At 40.1% G+C, this 16,814-nt stretch overlaps 1 protein-coding gene across 1 annotated transcript in view; it reads right to left on the reverse strand.

Annotated features, from left to right (window-relative positions):
• The window catches only part of skd (mediator complex subunit skuld), a 54,208-nt gene that overhangs the window by 21,528 nt on the left and 15,866 nt on the right, over positions 1–16,814 (reverse strand). Inside the window, exon 2 of the mRNA XM_013324909.1 lies at positions 14,559–14,862. Coding sequence (XP_013180363.1) covers positions 14,559–14,862 — 304 coding nt within the window. The remainder of the gene's footprint in view (positions 1–14,558; positions 14,863–16,814) is intronic.

The following is a 16,814-nucleotide window of genomic DNA, read 5'->3' on the forward strand; positions in this document are numbered from 1 at the left end:
AAATCGCAAACTGGCGGAATGATTAACTTCAACTTAGTCGTTTACAACGGTATCTATACTTCAACGTCTCCCTTTGTAGGATACGTCTTATTTTCAAAGCCCACAGATAATTACCAGCCTACTTAGATTTAATTGTCCGAACAATTCACTTTTTTGTTGGCGAAGGAGACTGATTTCGTACTTGCTGGTCGCATCTAATGATATAAAAGAAGGATGGGCTTATCAACAAAAAGAATTGACGACTTGATCAAACTGGAAAGCGACAAGAATCTTCGGAAGAGGTTCACGTTCGCAAGCAGTGAAGATCTTTTAGCTGATAATATTAACAAATTTATTTATGTTTAGTTTGTTATAAGTCTTGTAAGAGAGCTAGCGGCGGTGCGGCGTGCTGCATTACAGCAGGGCTCGAGTCCGCGGGCCCAGGGTGCGATGTGGGGTGTCGCGGTGGCTATGGATCGTGTCGTGGGCGCGTTAGGGGTATGTGCGGGCGGGTGGGGGACGAGGGCGGCAGTCCGAGTATCTGCGCGGCGCCCCGCAGCTGCGCCACCCTCGCGGCCGCATTGTTTGCGTCGCGTACGGTTTAATCATTATGTGGAGACGAGTGGGCGTCGAATGAGGATTCAAGACGATCGTGCACCTCTCACATTCAACATCCACGTACTTTGGCTTTTACATTTTCACAGCACGTCAACACATTTTCCGCTTTAATGTTTTTCTAATGGCCAAACATTGTTATTGTATGTACTTAAACAAATGACCTAGATTCCGTTACGCGATATAAACGTTATGCGAGCAATTTCGTTTTCTCGAGAGTAACAAAGCTAACTTTACGAAACCGTAAATAATCAAAGTTGGGACGGCAAACTATAACCAGTTGAAAGTCTCATTACAAAACAGACAAAATACCGTTCCTTCAGCGTCCTCGGTTATGTAGCAGTGAGCGGCTCGCCCGTATAATTGGCATCGTAAAACCTAACTAAATGAAGCTCCGCGAAAGCTATCAAGTGTTCCAAATAGAATGTAAAGAGGCGTGAAATGACAGACAGGGCAGCGGTAACGGCACCGCCCGCGCCGCGGTTATATCCCGGCCGTGACGTCACACAGGGCATGTAACTGTATCAGCTATATAGCACGAAAAAAAAATTGAGAATAAGTTCTTGTAAAACAACTTGTTTTTTTCTATCTAAAATACATTTAGTAACATTGAATATAACAACAAGTAGCTTTGAAAGTTGTGTTGAAAGATTATAAATCTCATTTATCTCCCGATCGATACAAAGTGCAAGATCGCTTTGTATTTTTGTTTAGATTTACATGCGCCAGCGGTGTTGATGTTGTCGGTGGGCGTTGCGTCGCGCGCTCTCTGTCGATGCCGCGTCACGCGGACTTATTAATAAAACGGTGCGAGTGCACGTTCAACAACCCCGCGGGGGCTCGCTAGTGCAGCGCTTAAGGTGCGAGTGCGCGATCGCAATATGAGGTTGTTACGTACAATATACTAGATGTTGAATTATTGGAAAATGTAATTTATATTTAAAAAATTGTACTATCTACAAATGGCAGTAGTTTACATCCATACAAGTCTACAGCTCAACCACTTTCACCGCAACGTCACTGACTCTATAAGAATGTTTTATTACCAGACAAGTGTAATAAAGTGATTCGGCGGTAGTTGTATGTTCATGAAACGTGGTTTATTGCGTAGTTCCTCGTCGCGATGTTGGAACATTCCAGCTTCACCGTTATGAGCGCGGCGGGCGGCTTCTGCGCTGCGGCACTACTTTCCCACGGCCTCGGCGCAGATCCACTTAGATCTCGAGGGTTGCGGTACATCGACGGCGGCGACCCGCACCGGCGCCGTGGCACCGCTCTCCGGCGCGCAATGGTCCTCGCACGTGACGTAGCGGCGCGGCGCGGTGACTCCGAGGCCGCTGCATCATTAGCCGTGGCTTAACGCGGCGCGGTGGCATTATGTAGTCGAGTACTCGCGATAGTACGTAAGCCCAGTTAACATACTGTTGCGCTACACAAGCTGCACTCATTCAACTAGCTTATCTACATTGTTTGTGTGAATTGCTTGTTACTGTAAATTATTTAAAGTGAACAACTCGTGGTAATGTCCATTAATATTTTTTTAACTTCTCTATGTAGTTAAATTTTATTTTACTAACTTATGTAAGATTCATAAAAACTTTGTGATACGAAAAAAAACTGCAAACATAGATACTCAAGTGTTAAATATTAGTGTTAATAATCTAATTAAAACTTACACTATTAAAAATAAACAAGAAACCACCTCCTTAGAAATAAAGGTTGAAGCACATTGCTCTACGCCGTTCTATCAATCAGCTAACGGTCTGTCCACATACAGATGTGATTTATTTGTCCATGTGTAACATTATATCATTAACACGTTCGCTTATCGTACGACATACAAACATACATTTTTCTCCCTTACTTTTATGGTGAAGTCGCAGTTGCTATTAAGTAACTTATCACTTACAACGACCGAATGAATGAATGGACTATTTCCAAATTTGGACTTTTGGAATGGCAAACGTCTTACACCAACAATGACCTTTTAAAAAATTACGTGCGATAAAATATATGGCTTGCGATTTCATTAATAGAATAATTTGTTTTTCATTTTCAACATTTGTAAATATATCGAAAACATACATGAATAGGTTTATGTATTGTAGTCATATTACTAAATAACTTATCACTATTAAAATAATAACTTATTTTCCTCAAACATATCAACTGTATATATTTTGCTAAAATTAAATACGAAGCTTAGTAAGGACACTGAAGATAATTTTAACGCATAATCTGTATCGAATAGCCAAAATATTCTAGTACAAAACTTCTCTAGTCCTATTTTCTATTATATGCAGACCAGATTTTTATTTATCACATATTCCTAATTACACATAGAAATCCGCAGCTAACAAAAGCCTAGGCGCCTAATGTAGCGTTGCATTTCGTTGCGAACGCTTCATCACACAGTTCGCAATGCATTGTTCTGTCGGCGATTTCTATGCACGTAGCTGTTGAATAGAGTAAGAGGAACAATCCATTGCACATATTTTTTCTACATTTTCGCCTTCGTGGTCGTACAATGCTTTAGTAAACACCAACAAGTGATCACACACATAATCGCCTTCCTCTGCTTTTTAAATCCCGATATAAAAGTTAAAAGTATTTTTTTTAAAACTGTCATATGAGTGGTTTTAATACATTACGTAATAGAGTTTAATATTTTCTAAAATATTAATATGTCGGAATTAAGAAAATCAATTAAGAAGTGTCATCAAATATTGTGAGGACGATAATGTGCAGCTATTTGCCTGTCCCGTTCGCCTGTAGAGCCCCATAGCCAGGCTGGCAGGACAAGGCGGCCGCATCTCTTATCTCGCCACGTCACAAAGATCGTCGTTGCGCCGCCAGTGAGATAATGTTTGAACAAGATAGCGCCGTCAAAACACAAGCGCGCTCGAGTTTACGTGAAACGCGTCGGTTTAAAGAATTAATTACCTAGAGCAATTTCCAGCGGTGGATCGTGACTGTAATAGTTTACGGCGGATAAGGAGGTAAAGTGCTTATTTTTTGTGTGTTATAAGAAATAATATTTGGTAGTGCAGACATAAGCTGTATCCTATGTAGATGTATCACGTGTGATGATACAGGGAAGGAATCGGGAACGGTCGCCGGACACAGGGGCGCAGGACGCGGGTCGCAGGACGGGGGTCAACGACTGCGGCCCGCCGCGCGGCACATCTGGCCCGCGCCACCAACCTGCCTGCACAACTAACTCGGTGTGCCGGCCCGCGAGCCGATAATCACTACCATTATACAACTCAGCTTAGCGACTGAATTTAATACTATGTTCTTTTATATATCTATAGTGAAAAAGTTAACAACGTAATGACACCCTAGTTTGTAAATTTTACAAAATAGTTATTAAAAACGACATTGTCACATATAAATTTTATCTCTACAACCAAATACACGACATTTATAATCCATTAAATTTTATTTTATGTCTGCACAATAACAAAAGCTATTAATACGTTTGTAAAACGTTAAACATTATCGTTACGTGTACAAAAAAGTTTTGTGTCCGGTCCAGGGTCTACTATAGAAAGGCTCGTCGCGAGGAATTCGGACAGCCGGCGCTCGCACACCGTGTCCGTTCGTCGGCAATTTATATCGGTCTCGGAATTCGAGAATACCAAGAATTTGAACCGGTCGATTTGCTAAGACTGTAGGTATTCGGCGAGAGCTGAGACATGGCTCGCAATTGGATAGTGTGTTGTGCCGAGCCGGAGAGGGCGTCCGCTAACCCCATGCATGTCCTTGTGCGACACGAGCTGGTGCGGGGACATGTGCCCTGACCGCTGGGGATCAGGTGTCGCGCTCACCGCGGACACACAAACCTGTCGTTGGCCACTTCGTTGATCATAAAGTAAAACCTAATATTACTTTTCAATGTTTAGCATCGTTCGTAAATTTTGCATTTTAATTCATACTAAGACGATAGTTGCAAATACATATTCTAGTTTAGCAATTAGGATAAAAATACTTAACTAATGAGACCTTTGGAAACTGGTTCTAAAGCAGAACAGGGCATTCGTTGCAAAAGAACAGAAATACAGTCATAATTAACTCACGCAAAATTATCTGTTTTGCATATTCCTTTTAATGAAGTCATAGTTGTTAAAGTACCGTAATAGTCACTGTAACATAGCAGCGGCAATAAAACAGCAAACAATAAGGTAATATTTATAATTAGTTGTCAGAGTAGTCAGTCTAGATTACTTATTAAATGTCACGTTCACGGTCGTTTAGCTGCAAATAGACAATTATCGACCTAATTCGACACATTATACGCCCAATTGTTATGTAAAGAAAAATTTTACTTCACTACCCTTTGATGTATTCTGGTGCCTTTTTATCATTGCAGCATAGAAAACACTTCTATTCCGTTGAACATCAAGGATGGCAGTAATCAGCATAATGAGAGGCGCAGTATGTGGCATTGTGAGCGCGTCCCCCCGCCCCGCGTCGCCGCCGCACTCTCCGCGCGGCTCCGTGATTAGGAATCTCAGCGACACGGCCTGTCCTCGTCTAGACACGCATTCCGGTTTCCTTGTGGAATGACTTGGGGGAGCGTCGACTGACATATCCTTTCAAACGATTGTTTGTCATCGGTCATAGGTAGTTGGACAGGTATGTTGCGTGGATATCGATAAGGGGTCGCTAGAAGCCGTATCCACTCCCATGTCAACAAAATTTGTACGGATTCACAAATTCAATGTATTTAGTCTGAGCTTTGTCCAAATATGCAAAGAACGTAAAGTATTATTTAGTTAACTTTAATAGAATAATAGAAAGTTTTTTTGCTTGCGAATGTGAATCGGACTAGTGAATGAAATCCTTACATTTGGCACCCGTTCAAAGATAGCAGCGGGCAAGACGTATGATGTGTCAGCTCTGTTTATTTCTTTAAAACAAATATAAGAGAGGCGTTTGCATCTGTTTAGTGGTGGTCTTTTAACTGTTGTTTATTACTTACTGGCTTACCAAAAGGAGTTTGTTTCACCTAATTGAGGATTTTAACATTTAACCGAGAAAACATCAGTAACAACAGTAGCTTTGTATTTTTCGCGTGAACTTCGCCTGACTCGTCTAGGACGACGTATCAATAACGGACAAATGAGGGTAGCACGAGCGTTTTACAGACAGATGTAAAGTTTAAAAGCATGTGCGTCAATACTTTAATCTCCGTAGATAAACTTGCCGCGGCTGTTTCTTTTAAAGTCAAACACGAGATAAGTGACTAGTCAGAATTATCGGTTCGCAGGAAAGAGGTTAGTACTTTTTTAATTGTCATTGTAACTACACTTAATATGCCCGACACATGAAATTTTAGCATATTCATACAAAGTCATGTCAAAATAGTGTTGTAAAATTTAAAGTTATAAAGACGACTTATCTTCAAGTCAGTGTCTGAGAATAGAGGTATAGAGATTGTCATCGTATGTCTATGTAGCGGGGCGTTTGCCGGCTGCCGGCGGGGGTGAGCGGGGTATCGATCAGCGGCGTACCGGGCCCGCTCCGTGCCTGTGCCGCATCGCTGTCGGAGCCGGCGGTGCCACTTACCGGCGCGCCGTCTTCACACCTAATTTATCGCGCGCCGCAATCGACGCCCGCCCATACAACTGTAGCCGCATCGTGTTTACTGTTGTGGAACATCGACAAACTTTACTGTACATCTATTTGACTTACTTATAAATGCTAAGTGATCATTATAACTATTATAATGGTTGAATGCAGTAGTACTATTCAATAATTAAATGTACAAATTATTATTAAAATATAGTAATTAATTATAATATTGATGTTTTTATGTTTTGCGAGGCTGAACACAATTTCGTTTCAACGCTATCTATATCCAACCTCATTGCTAACAATTTCATGAAATGACAAAACATTTTTCAAATATTTCCTTTAGGTAAATTTTTAGATTTTACCATAGTGCTCAGTTTTAACATGATGATAACCGTTACAAATGCCCTTGAAATCGGAACAAGACAAAGGCAACACTACTTCACTCTTTTAATCGTATGTCCTTGAAAAGTATTCGACACGTGGCGGCGGTGGGAAGTGGAACGGGCAGTGTGGTGCCCGCCCCGACCCCTTGCCCGGAGTCCTCGGGGAAATCGATACTCGCGCCCGCCTCCGCGCCCGCGCCCGTCTCCGCGACACACTACATGCACACCACCCACGGACATTAGCATACGCAGATACAATCACTGTCTATGCTCCTGACTACTTAAATATATGAATTATTTGTTGTAACAGTGCTATTAGTTTCATACACGCATACGAACGTCCTACAGAACTTAGTTAAAATAAGAACTAACAACAAGCATGCCAGTAGCTACTTATAATCCATGATTAAAAACGAAAATTAAAATGCTGCAGCTTAAGTGAAAATAGTCATTGCACTGGGAGCTACACTCGAACAAAAAAGCACGGACGAAGCGGCGATTGACGTATAAACTGGTGCTTGTTAAATTCACAGAGCGCGCGCAGCTTCGAGCCCGGCTCGTTAATAAAGTGGGTTCAGTAAACCATCGAGCGTTCCTTTACATATGGGTTATTACAACATTCAATCGATATTCAAATAGTTTTGAGCTTATGAATCTGCACTTGTATACGTTTAAAAAGTATATAAATTAATTTGAAAAGCTTTGAGGATCTACGAGGCTCTGCGGCCCAAACCTATCGTGTTGATACGACAGTCCGATATGTTAAAAAGATGTTTAACACTGTGGAATAAATTCTTTAGAAAACTCTGCACGGACTCTTTATTTATTTATTTACCGTTAAATTATACCCGAAATTGACGTAATTTCGCATAATAATTAATTCATTTGTAATTTAAAAAAATCTACGTTCGATGATGTCAAATCAGTATAACCAAAATACAAATAATTTTAAATAATTCAGACCAATAAGAATACATATTTTTCGAGCACAGGAAAGTCGGGTTGTAAGGGAACAATAAACCTTTGAGAGCATTTTTACTGCAGGGTGGTGGATATTAGTGTAAGTGAGCGCGCCGCTAAGGTGAGGGCGAGGGCGGGCGGCGTAGCTGCGCTGGGCGGGTGCTACACCGCCGCTACGTAGGAGCTACGTCATCACGCGGACGGCAATGCGCGCCTGCACTGTCATACTGTTACAAGCCCATCATATAATGAGATACAGCAGGCATAGCAAATTGTCGATGTCGCTATTCCGCTTTCATCAAGTGATTACTTGGAAATAACAATTATTTGCAAAAAAACATTACAACATTCTGAACATGTTTACGGGCGAGATGATATCATATAAATAAGTTCATAACATACATAATTCAAATAGTATTCGTGTAATCGAGATGTAACTTATGAACTGTAGAAAACAATCGTATTGAATAATTGATTAGTAGCGTCGCTCACGACATTGTAACACATTAATAAACTAATTACTATGCGGCCACGGTAGCGCGGTGGAAACTACTCGCCGTTGAATGGTTGCATTCCTAGTTATCTTTCCTTAAATGTAGTCAATGCGTTGTTAGCATCGTTATCTGATATGTTGCGTTTTATAACATTACAAGTTACATTTACAACTTCAATTAGTTTAATGTTTATGACTGTACAGACTGGATTTATTGCCTTTGTGAATTATACATCGGCAATACGAGTATTAACTAACATTTACGTCGATGAAAACACACAAAATTATAGATTAACACACATAATGTAACCAGATCTTTTACTTATAATATGTATTTTTTGAAACTCTTTGCTACATGCTATTTTTTATTTATAAAAGCTACATAGGGCATAGGTAACTAGCGCTCTAACAGCGCAAAACATCAGGTAGACATTTCCACGAATGATTAAACTAATTAAGTGGGCGTTTGCATCAAACACCTCCGCAGGGCGGGCGGGGTTGCGGGGGTTAGAGTTGATATCGGGTGACGTGGGGTCGTTATCAACTTGTACCCGTCTCGCGATCGCCCGTGGGAAGGACGGGAATAAGCGTAGCTAAGTGCAAACCATTGAACATACATATATACAACCCCTTTATTCTCTATGTTTGAATTAAGAACAAGGTATGGCCTATGGTAGATGACCAGGGACAATTTCCAGTGGTGCATTTTATTCAGAACATGGTGAATTAAAGCACTTTGAGAAATAATCGTCTTAACATTGTCACTTGTTCAATATTAGGAGATCTGAGATTCAGTACCTACTGTGAAGTACGATTTTAAAGCCGAAAATTTTTAAGAGGTTTTAAAATGGCAAAGAAAAGTGAATAACATGAAGGGGTTGCAAGAGGAATGATTACTTGCGTATACTATATACAGATGTATGCTTTATAAAGATTTATTTGTGTCTGAACACTGATAAATTAATATGTTTACATTTAAGCTTTTAATACCTACAGATTTTGGCGCTTTCAAGCAAGAATATTTACAGTAAAAAGAATTACTTAAATAAAAATGCAAAGTTTACGGTAGAGAAAGGTATCTTTGATGGTTATAAATGATAATTGGTCCAGTGACAGAATGAACTTATTTCAATTAATAAACAAACGAACACCAGGGTGGGGTTAATTTGGCCACTTTTCACTATATATTCAAGCAGATAATAGGTAAATCGGTGTACCGTCGCGGCAGTAATATAATTATGAACGCGACAGGCGACGGGTCCCGAGTCGGGGCGCATGGCGGCCGTGGGGAGCCGCCACCCCCGCCCTCGTGCCATACCGAGACCAACATCTTGTCAGTAATCGCTTGCACGTACTCCACCGGCGCTACGTATCGAGTGCCTTTGTGAACACCACAAAGCCGGGAAATGCGCACTGCTGAGGCGGAGTACCTTTGTATTTTTCCACAAAATATATGCCTCCGCATAACGTTGTAGATATATAAATTTTTACGAAGACACATGTGATACTAACATCGACAACATAAAACAATAACAATATTAAGTACTGAAAGTAAGATTTTTAAGATTATATTTGCATATGAACCCTGTGAGCTGTGACGTTGATTCGATTCGGTTTGTGTGGGTGAGCCACAATGAATCACACCCACACTCGACCCGCGGCTCGCAGCTCGCTCAATGAACAACATATTTGTACGCTATTAATTTGATCCGCACAGAGATGACTGTGCAATTGTTGCGTTGCGCGATAATAAAAACCGAAAAGGAATATGGGTATATACGAATCGTGACGTCAATCTATGTAACGTACTATTTTCCCTAACACATTTACATACATCAATTGAGGTTACGGTCGTAAGATGCGTTATTTAGCAAGGATAAGAGATAGCAATGAAAAATATTACTACAAATCGTGACTGACAAAGTACTTTTAATACAATAATAACTTAACCACAAACAGAATTGGCGTAAAAACAAATTTACAAGTATAGATTAAGCACTCGTCTATCATTTCGCAGTAGTAGGGGAACCGTAAAACGGATTAAGGCCGGTCGCTGCGGCCGGGGCAGACGTTCATCTCAGCGCAAATGAGCTCACGTAGCCGCCTCGAGCCAGGACACCACGCAAATTGTAACCGACGTTACATTTATAATATTTCCCAGGTTAAAAAGATTGTTTCCTCAATTTTCTCTTAATATTTTCTTCATTTACTTTATAGTGTTGATTTAATCGTTGAATATGTGTACTTTATATTTTTTTATAAGAATTATCTGAAAATTTAAGAATTAAGTATTTATCGTTGGTTACTATGTTTCACACGATAAAATTACTTCTTAGTAGGTAAATAAACAAGGCACTACCGGAACTTGTACGCTAGTTGATTCGCGAGCGACGGGAAATTGCAGACCGTTCGTTTATTTCCGCCCGCAGTCGGTGGCAGCGGAGACCTTCGATCGAATGCAGCACGCACGTCGCCAACTGACCCTACACCCCTACGCGCCACATTCGACTCTAAACAATGGGAATAATGCTCACAATGGCGTGTCTTTATCCTAAACGGGTCATACTCTCTTAGCTACAACTTTACAGAATGTAACATACAGATCCGAGACAATCTCGTATATTGCCGAACCGGAATTTTAGTAAAGATTTTCTTTCTCAATTACGAGCATGCAAGCTTTATTCGAGAGCGTTCGGTTGTCTGGGTGATCAATGTCATCCACGCCTCTTAGCCCAAATGTAATACGAGTTTTTTTTGTATACGTATACTTATCGTAAACAAGCCACCGATGTAATTACGCGGCTGGCAGCAATACGAGCGGACGACGACTACAATTCAAGGGAATGGGAACATATATCGTGTCGTTGATTTTAAACAGAATATATATTGCGAGACACCCTCACGTCTAGACGTTACCCATTTATCTATTATATTATTATAACTTCAAGTTATAAGCTACAAGTCACATTGCTTTTGAATTTCTGTCTTTTGCAATGTAATACAATTACCTTTTTTCTTGCTGCAAAATTAGATTTGAATTTATAAGTATGATAAGTTAATCTGGAAATTGTAATTAACTTATAGCTTTAAATATTACTTCAAGTGAATCCTGGATATACTTCATTGAGATGAAACACTTTATTATGGAGGCAATAAAGTAATCGATGTAACGATTTGGCAGAGCTGCGTTTCTTCGGCCAGTATTCTAAAGATATAAACGTCTCCAGATTTAGTAAACCATTAATCAGCTTATTTACTTTAAAAGTCACATTTTATAATAAAGAAGAAGAAGTATTGTCACTTCTATATTCTTCTAGAAGATTAAAATACTACAAATAAATACAATAAAATGAATCATTAAATGAAGTACATAAAATAATTGTAATAATTTAAAAAGTAATCAATTTAGATAAAATAAGCAGTAGTCATGTTTTAAAGTAAAACGTTTGTAATCATTCCGATTTTTATCAAAGCATATTAAAGGCGCTAAAATTAACTAATCAATAAGAGACGCTACGAGTTACGTCTTACCTAATACGTTATCTCGTTTAAAGTCAGTTGTTATCTCTACGAGTTAGTATTCCGTAATCGTTGATTATGAGACGTGCTTTATCTCTACGGGTGTCTGTGGCCAACTCTAAATGAGAGCGCAAGGTTGAAACAATTGATGCGACCGCGGTCACGACCGCTCCGAGATAACAGACTCTTCCTAGCCTAGAGATGCGACATTACGCAGTCACTATGGTCTGAATACTAAAGTAAAGGATTATCGAGGGTTACGTTCCAATCAAATTGTAGACTAGAAGAATAGAATGTTATGTTTCACATTTCAAAGAAAACGCAGAAGTACATAACACTTACACTTTACGGAGGTAGACTGAAAGGTGTTTATTTTAATGTTTTTAATACAATAAAATTAACAAAGTGGCAACAGAAATTAAACAGAAACAGTCGACAATCGTCGAGTACCGAAATAAGACCGTTTATGCAGATTTATGTCACGTTCTATTTCGGTCGTCGGCGGCACTCGCGTGAACTTGCCCGACACGAGCGCACAACGCGGCACACGGCACACGAGGCTCGGGGCACGGGGCACGGGGCACGGGGCGCTTCACAACACGTAGCAAGAGGAAAAGTTTGCTACATACACAATGAATCCTATACAATTACAAATACTTAGTCACGGGTATTATTCATCACAAATTGTCTTCTTTGGAATAGATTTATTCTTCCACTTAAACAAAATTGCATTGAAAATGATGTGCAAGATATGTGACTGTACCTAATAATGTTTAAATTTTTATGCTGCCTGTTGCAATTAACTTGAATTTTTTGCCGGACATTGGAATAAAGGCATTATTCGAACGTAGCGGATTTTGTTGCTTCGTGTCTAAGAGCGATTAAGATAAAAGGTATAGGTATTAGGCAACATGTCGTTGTGAGTTTCTAGTTTAGTTAAAACAGGTGAATTGTGCAGGTATCGCGTTGCCTAAATGTTGCAAGCGCGCCGTTGCGAGGTCTTGTAATAACCGCACCGGGACGGCTACGTTACGACTCCAGCACAGCTCCGGAACTGTTTACATTTTACGTCATCATTAAAATTTAATATAACCAAAAGTAAATGATATTTTATTATAAATTTAAATTGCTCTAAAATATGAAACATTTGCTTGTTATTAATACTTGATTTTGAAAGATGTGCAGATAAGAACAAAGGTATCGTTCATTTACTTTGATAAGAGGAAACAAACGAACAAAGCGACAAAAAATCTCAGATTTCGCACATCTTTTTCCATACCATAACAATAACATTTATCGAAGCGGATAAAGAAAAGCGCTGAGGTGGGCGAACAAATAAAGTACAATCCGCAGTCGCGTCCACCTCTCGTCCATTCCGGCCACCTGTTAGATTCCAGACGCGATCATTCTTTGAAAGCCTTCGTCGGATATAACGCGCCTTCTTGAAACTTTTGTCTCATCGCCGCTACTGTGGCAAACATCTGTCGCGGCTGCTCGACCACTTGTTAGAGATATCGTGTTAGAAATAAAGACGTTATTGGCGAACAGGTGCGTGGGCCGGACAAACAATGATTGTAACTGTTGCTGTATGGAACATATATATATGTAACCTAACATCAATAATAAAAATACTTATTATATAATATATTCCTAAAGACTTAATTCTTTTAAAAGATGTGTTACATGTTTACATTATGTATTTCCTCTTCGATACAAATATGCTCATAGGACAGATCAAAGACATGAAGAATGCTGCTTGAGTCGAACTAATCAATATTTACACAAGTCTACTGCGGAAGAAAATGTCACCTAACTGGTTTGATACAAAAAAGAAAATTAAATGATTTACTTTCTCTATGTTTTATAGTTATAGTGAACTTGATAACGTTTGTAAGATAATGTCAATAGCATATCCATGTATCATAGGTTCATGCCTATGTTCATGTAAATATTTGCGCCGTAGAAAAAAATCTCGCAAGATCATCGACCTCTCGCCCACATGCACCAGATGAACAACAAGTCAATTGTTAAAACTTTCAATATATTTTAAATCGTATTTATGTATTATGTAAAAGATTTAAGAACCAATTACACCTAATACTAAATAATATTTTTTTAATTGCGATAAACCTTGGTAAACAAACGCAACGTAAGCATTTAAATATAATAATTAATTATCGAACACGAGGCGACGTGATTATCGTCAAGTAATCCGTTACTTGTTTCATCTTACATCGGTCAAATGTAATAATATGCACGTCCGATGTAAGCGGCATTGTTCGCGGACGCAAACACGCGGAGCATTGTTTCTCTAACACCGGCTAATAAAATACTTTAAATTGTTCAACTATCGCGTAATACCATTCAATTCTTTTATACTACGAATACTTCATTTCATTTCAATTAAAAAAGTTAAATGGAATTAAATAAGCTTATTAAGATTACCAGTAAATTTCGCAATATTTACTCTCTGATAGCCTCTTTCGTTTGACAAATTAGCACTATCTTTCTTTCATTCTCATACTCTAGTCTTGAACCATTGTGAGATGAGTCGGCATGATCTTAATCTTTATCCTAATTGTTAGCGATGATACATCCCGAGGAGCGGTTAACAAGCTATCTTGTGATATTAATCTGTTATCGCGCCAGAACATGGATTATATTCTTACAACTGTTGTAAGCGAGCGCCGTGTTTAAGTTAAGCTTTTAAACACTTCCGTCAGAAGCTTTTAAAAGCTTCCGTTAATTGACTGTCGAAATTTATTGAAATATGATTTAATTTTGTAGTGTGTTTTCTAAATTGCTTTTTTGCTAATTAATCAGACCTATAATAATTATAAACTCGTCAACATTAGTTATTTTGTGTATAGTTTTGAGGTCGGCTACAATATCCGGATTAATTTGAGATTGAACTATGAAATAAGTTGGCCAAGGTCATTGTTTGTCTTTATAATATTTGTAATTTGTAATAGATATTGAAAACGTCGCTTATAGTATAACAGATATATTTGTAAATGTTGAATACTTACGGCTGGCGATGAGCTCTGGCGCGACGAGACCGCTGAGGTCGGGCTCCTCGCCGTACCAGAAGATCCAGAGCTCCTTGGCGGCGCGCAGCGAGAGAGGCGGCGGGACGGGCATGTCGTACAGATCGGGCGACTGTTGCGAGGGCACGCGCCGCCACACGCACAGGATGTCGCCAGCCAGGCAGCGCGCGTAGCTGCTGATCACGGGATCGCCTAGCGGCGCCGCGCCCTCCTCTCCTTTGCCCCCGCCCCCGCCGCACTCTCGCTGCCATACCAGCTTACGCCATTTTATGCCATACAGCTCCGTCTGCAATAAAAAAAAAATACATTTACTAAAACCTACTAAGATAACTCAACGATTCAACAGATTATAAACTACATACCACAAATAAGGTTTGTACAAGTAGGTAGAGTTAGATGGTACATAGTCACATTGTGAATTCATAGATTGTGCTTTGATAATTAAGGTCGTGTTTTTACTTTAGGCATGACTACATATTCCTGGATTGATGGCCAACAACTGACAGACTAGTGAAGTAGCAGTGACAAGATGTGTAAGCTCAGCTTACGTTACATACGCAACAGAGTAAGGACGACAACAATAATTGGCCAAACGTGCTCTACGGCCTGCTCGTTAGCATACGACTCGGTGTTACACAGACATAGCAATAAATATGTACAATTCAGTGAAACATCAAAATTTCTCTGAACAAATATAAGACATTGAAGACACTGGTTGTTTAAATGCGACTGTATGCTTAAATAAATGTAAAACTCTTCATAAGATTAAAGTGAATGAATTCCAAATTTACGTGTCACCTTAGCTTATTTATCAACAAGTGTGGTATTATCACGACAGCGGCGCGACGCTGCGCGGCCGGTACCATAGTAGGGGACTGTCGATCCTCGTGTACGCGATACAGAGATAAGTGTAATCTTATCGAACTCATCGGTGTTCGCGGATTCGCACGGAGACCTCGAGATCGCTCTAAAACTGGATTTGGCGCGCCTCCAGCCGCGTAAGGTGCTAACCGGAAAAGACTAACGACAATTTTTCGGATTATGATGTATAATATACTTTAGAAAGTAATCGATGTTTGGAAGTCAGGATTACCGATCAATTTAATAGCATTAGAAAGGTGAGTTAAAAAGATAATTAAGAAATATTGTTAATATTGTGCTACACGACTTGTAATCATTGCCAAGAAAAGTTGGGTCCTCGGGCGGTACTGGCAGGTGTCACAACGACCTTTATTATGCAGATAGGACCGGCGGGTCAAAAACCCACCGCCCCGCTACCCCTCTGCACAATGTCTGGGCACACCGAGCACCGCGCACACCGGTCGGGAATCTTTACAAGTTCATGTCCATTACTCACTCATCCGTAAGATGAGCCCATAAGAAATTGCACGAACGAGAAGAAGCTTAAAAATGTTCACGTCGTGAATGTCAATAAGGGCATTGTCTTATTTTTAAATGTACTCAAAATTGATCTAGCACCAAGAGTGTTTATGAAATGCTACGATCCTAACCTACGACAACAGGATAATAATATTGATCGGTATGAAGTCAAGTCGAGTTTATTTCCATTAAATATACATGCATCTATTTGAGTAATGATAATGTGCGATATCAGTATCGTGTCCTCTGTAAGACCTGGAGCGCGGCAGACAATGTGAGGTCAGGCGAGGCGCGGCGCTGGCATCACGCGAGCCGGGTCAACGGTCCCGCAGCGGAGGCCGACATCTGCGGAGGCAGAGGGTGCTCCGTCGCACCTGGCGGACGCGCGTGGGGCCGCCGCGACCCACCGATAAGGGGGGACGGCCGCCATTCCGAACGGGTTTGACGTTAACATTGAAACGGGGGTTATTGGTCATAATGAGCCGCGATTACCGCTCACTCCGATTCGTCAACACTTAATATTTAAGATGTTATCGATTTTATGGTCAACCGCTTCCTTTCCTTTTCATATTTATCAGGACTTCAGAAATAATGTCTTTTATACAATGCCCTTTGACCTTCGATTATGATTAAATAGAAACGGCAATTTAAGTTTCAAAATAATATTGTATATAAGTAAAAGTATCATTGTCAATGTAAAAGTTGAATTGTTTATGCCACGTCAACAAACAAGAAAGAGAAACAATCTGCGAAGAGCATAACAACGGCAATTACCATATGGCTAGTTAGCAGGTCCAGTTTGGCGCGGAGTGTGACAACTGGGCCGCGGCCGTACAGCATGCCGACATTACGCAACAC

This window comes from Papilio xuthus, unplaced genomic scaffold (assembly GCF_000836235.2).
Source record: "Papilio xuthus unplaced genomic scaffold, Pxut_1.1 DF824888.1, whole genome shotgun sequence".
Taxonomy (NCBI): Eukaryota; Metazoa; Arthropoda; class Insecta; order Lepidoptera; family Papilionidae; genus Papilio; species Papilio xuthus.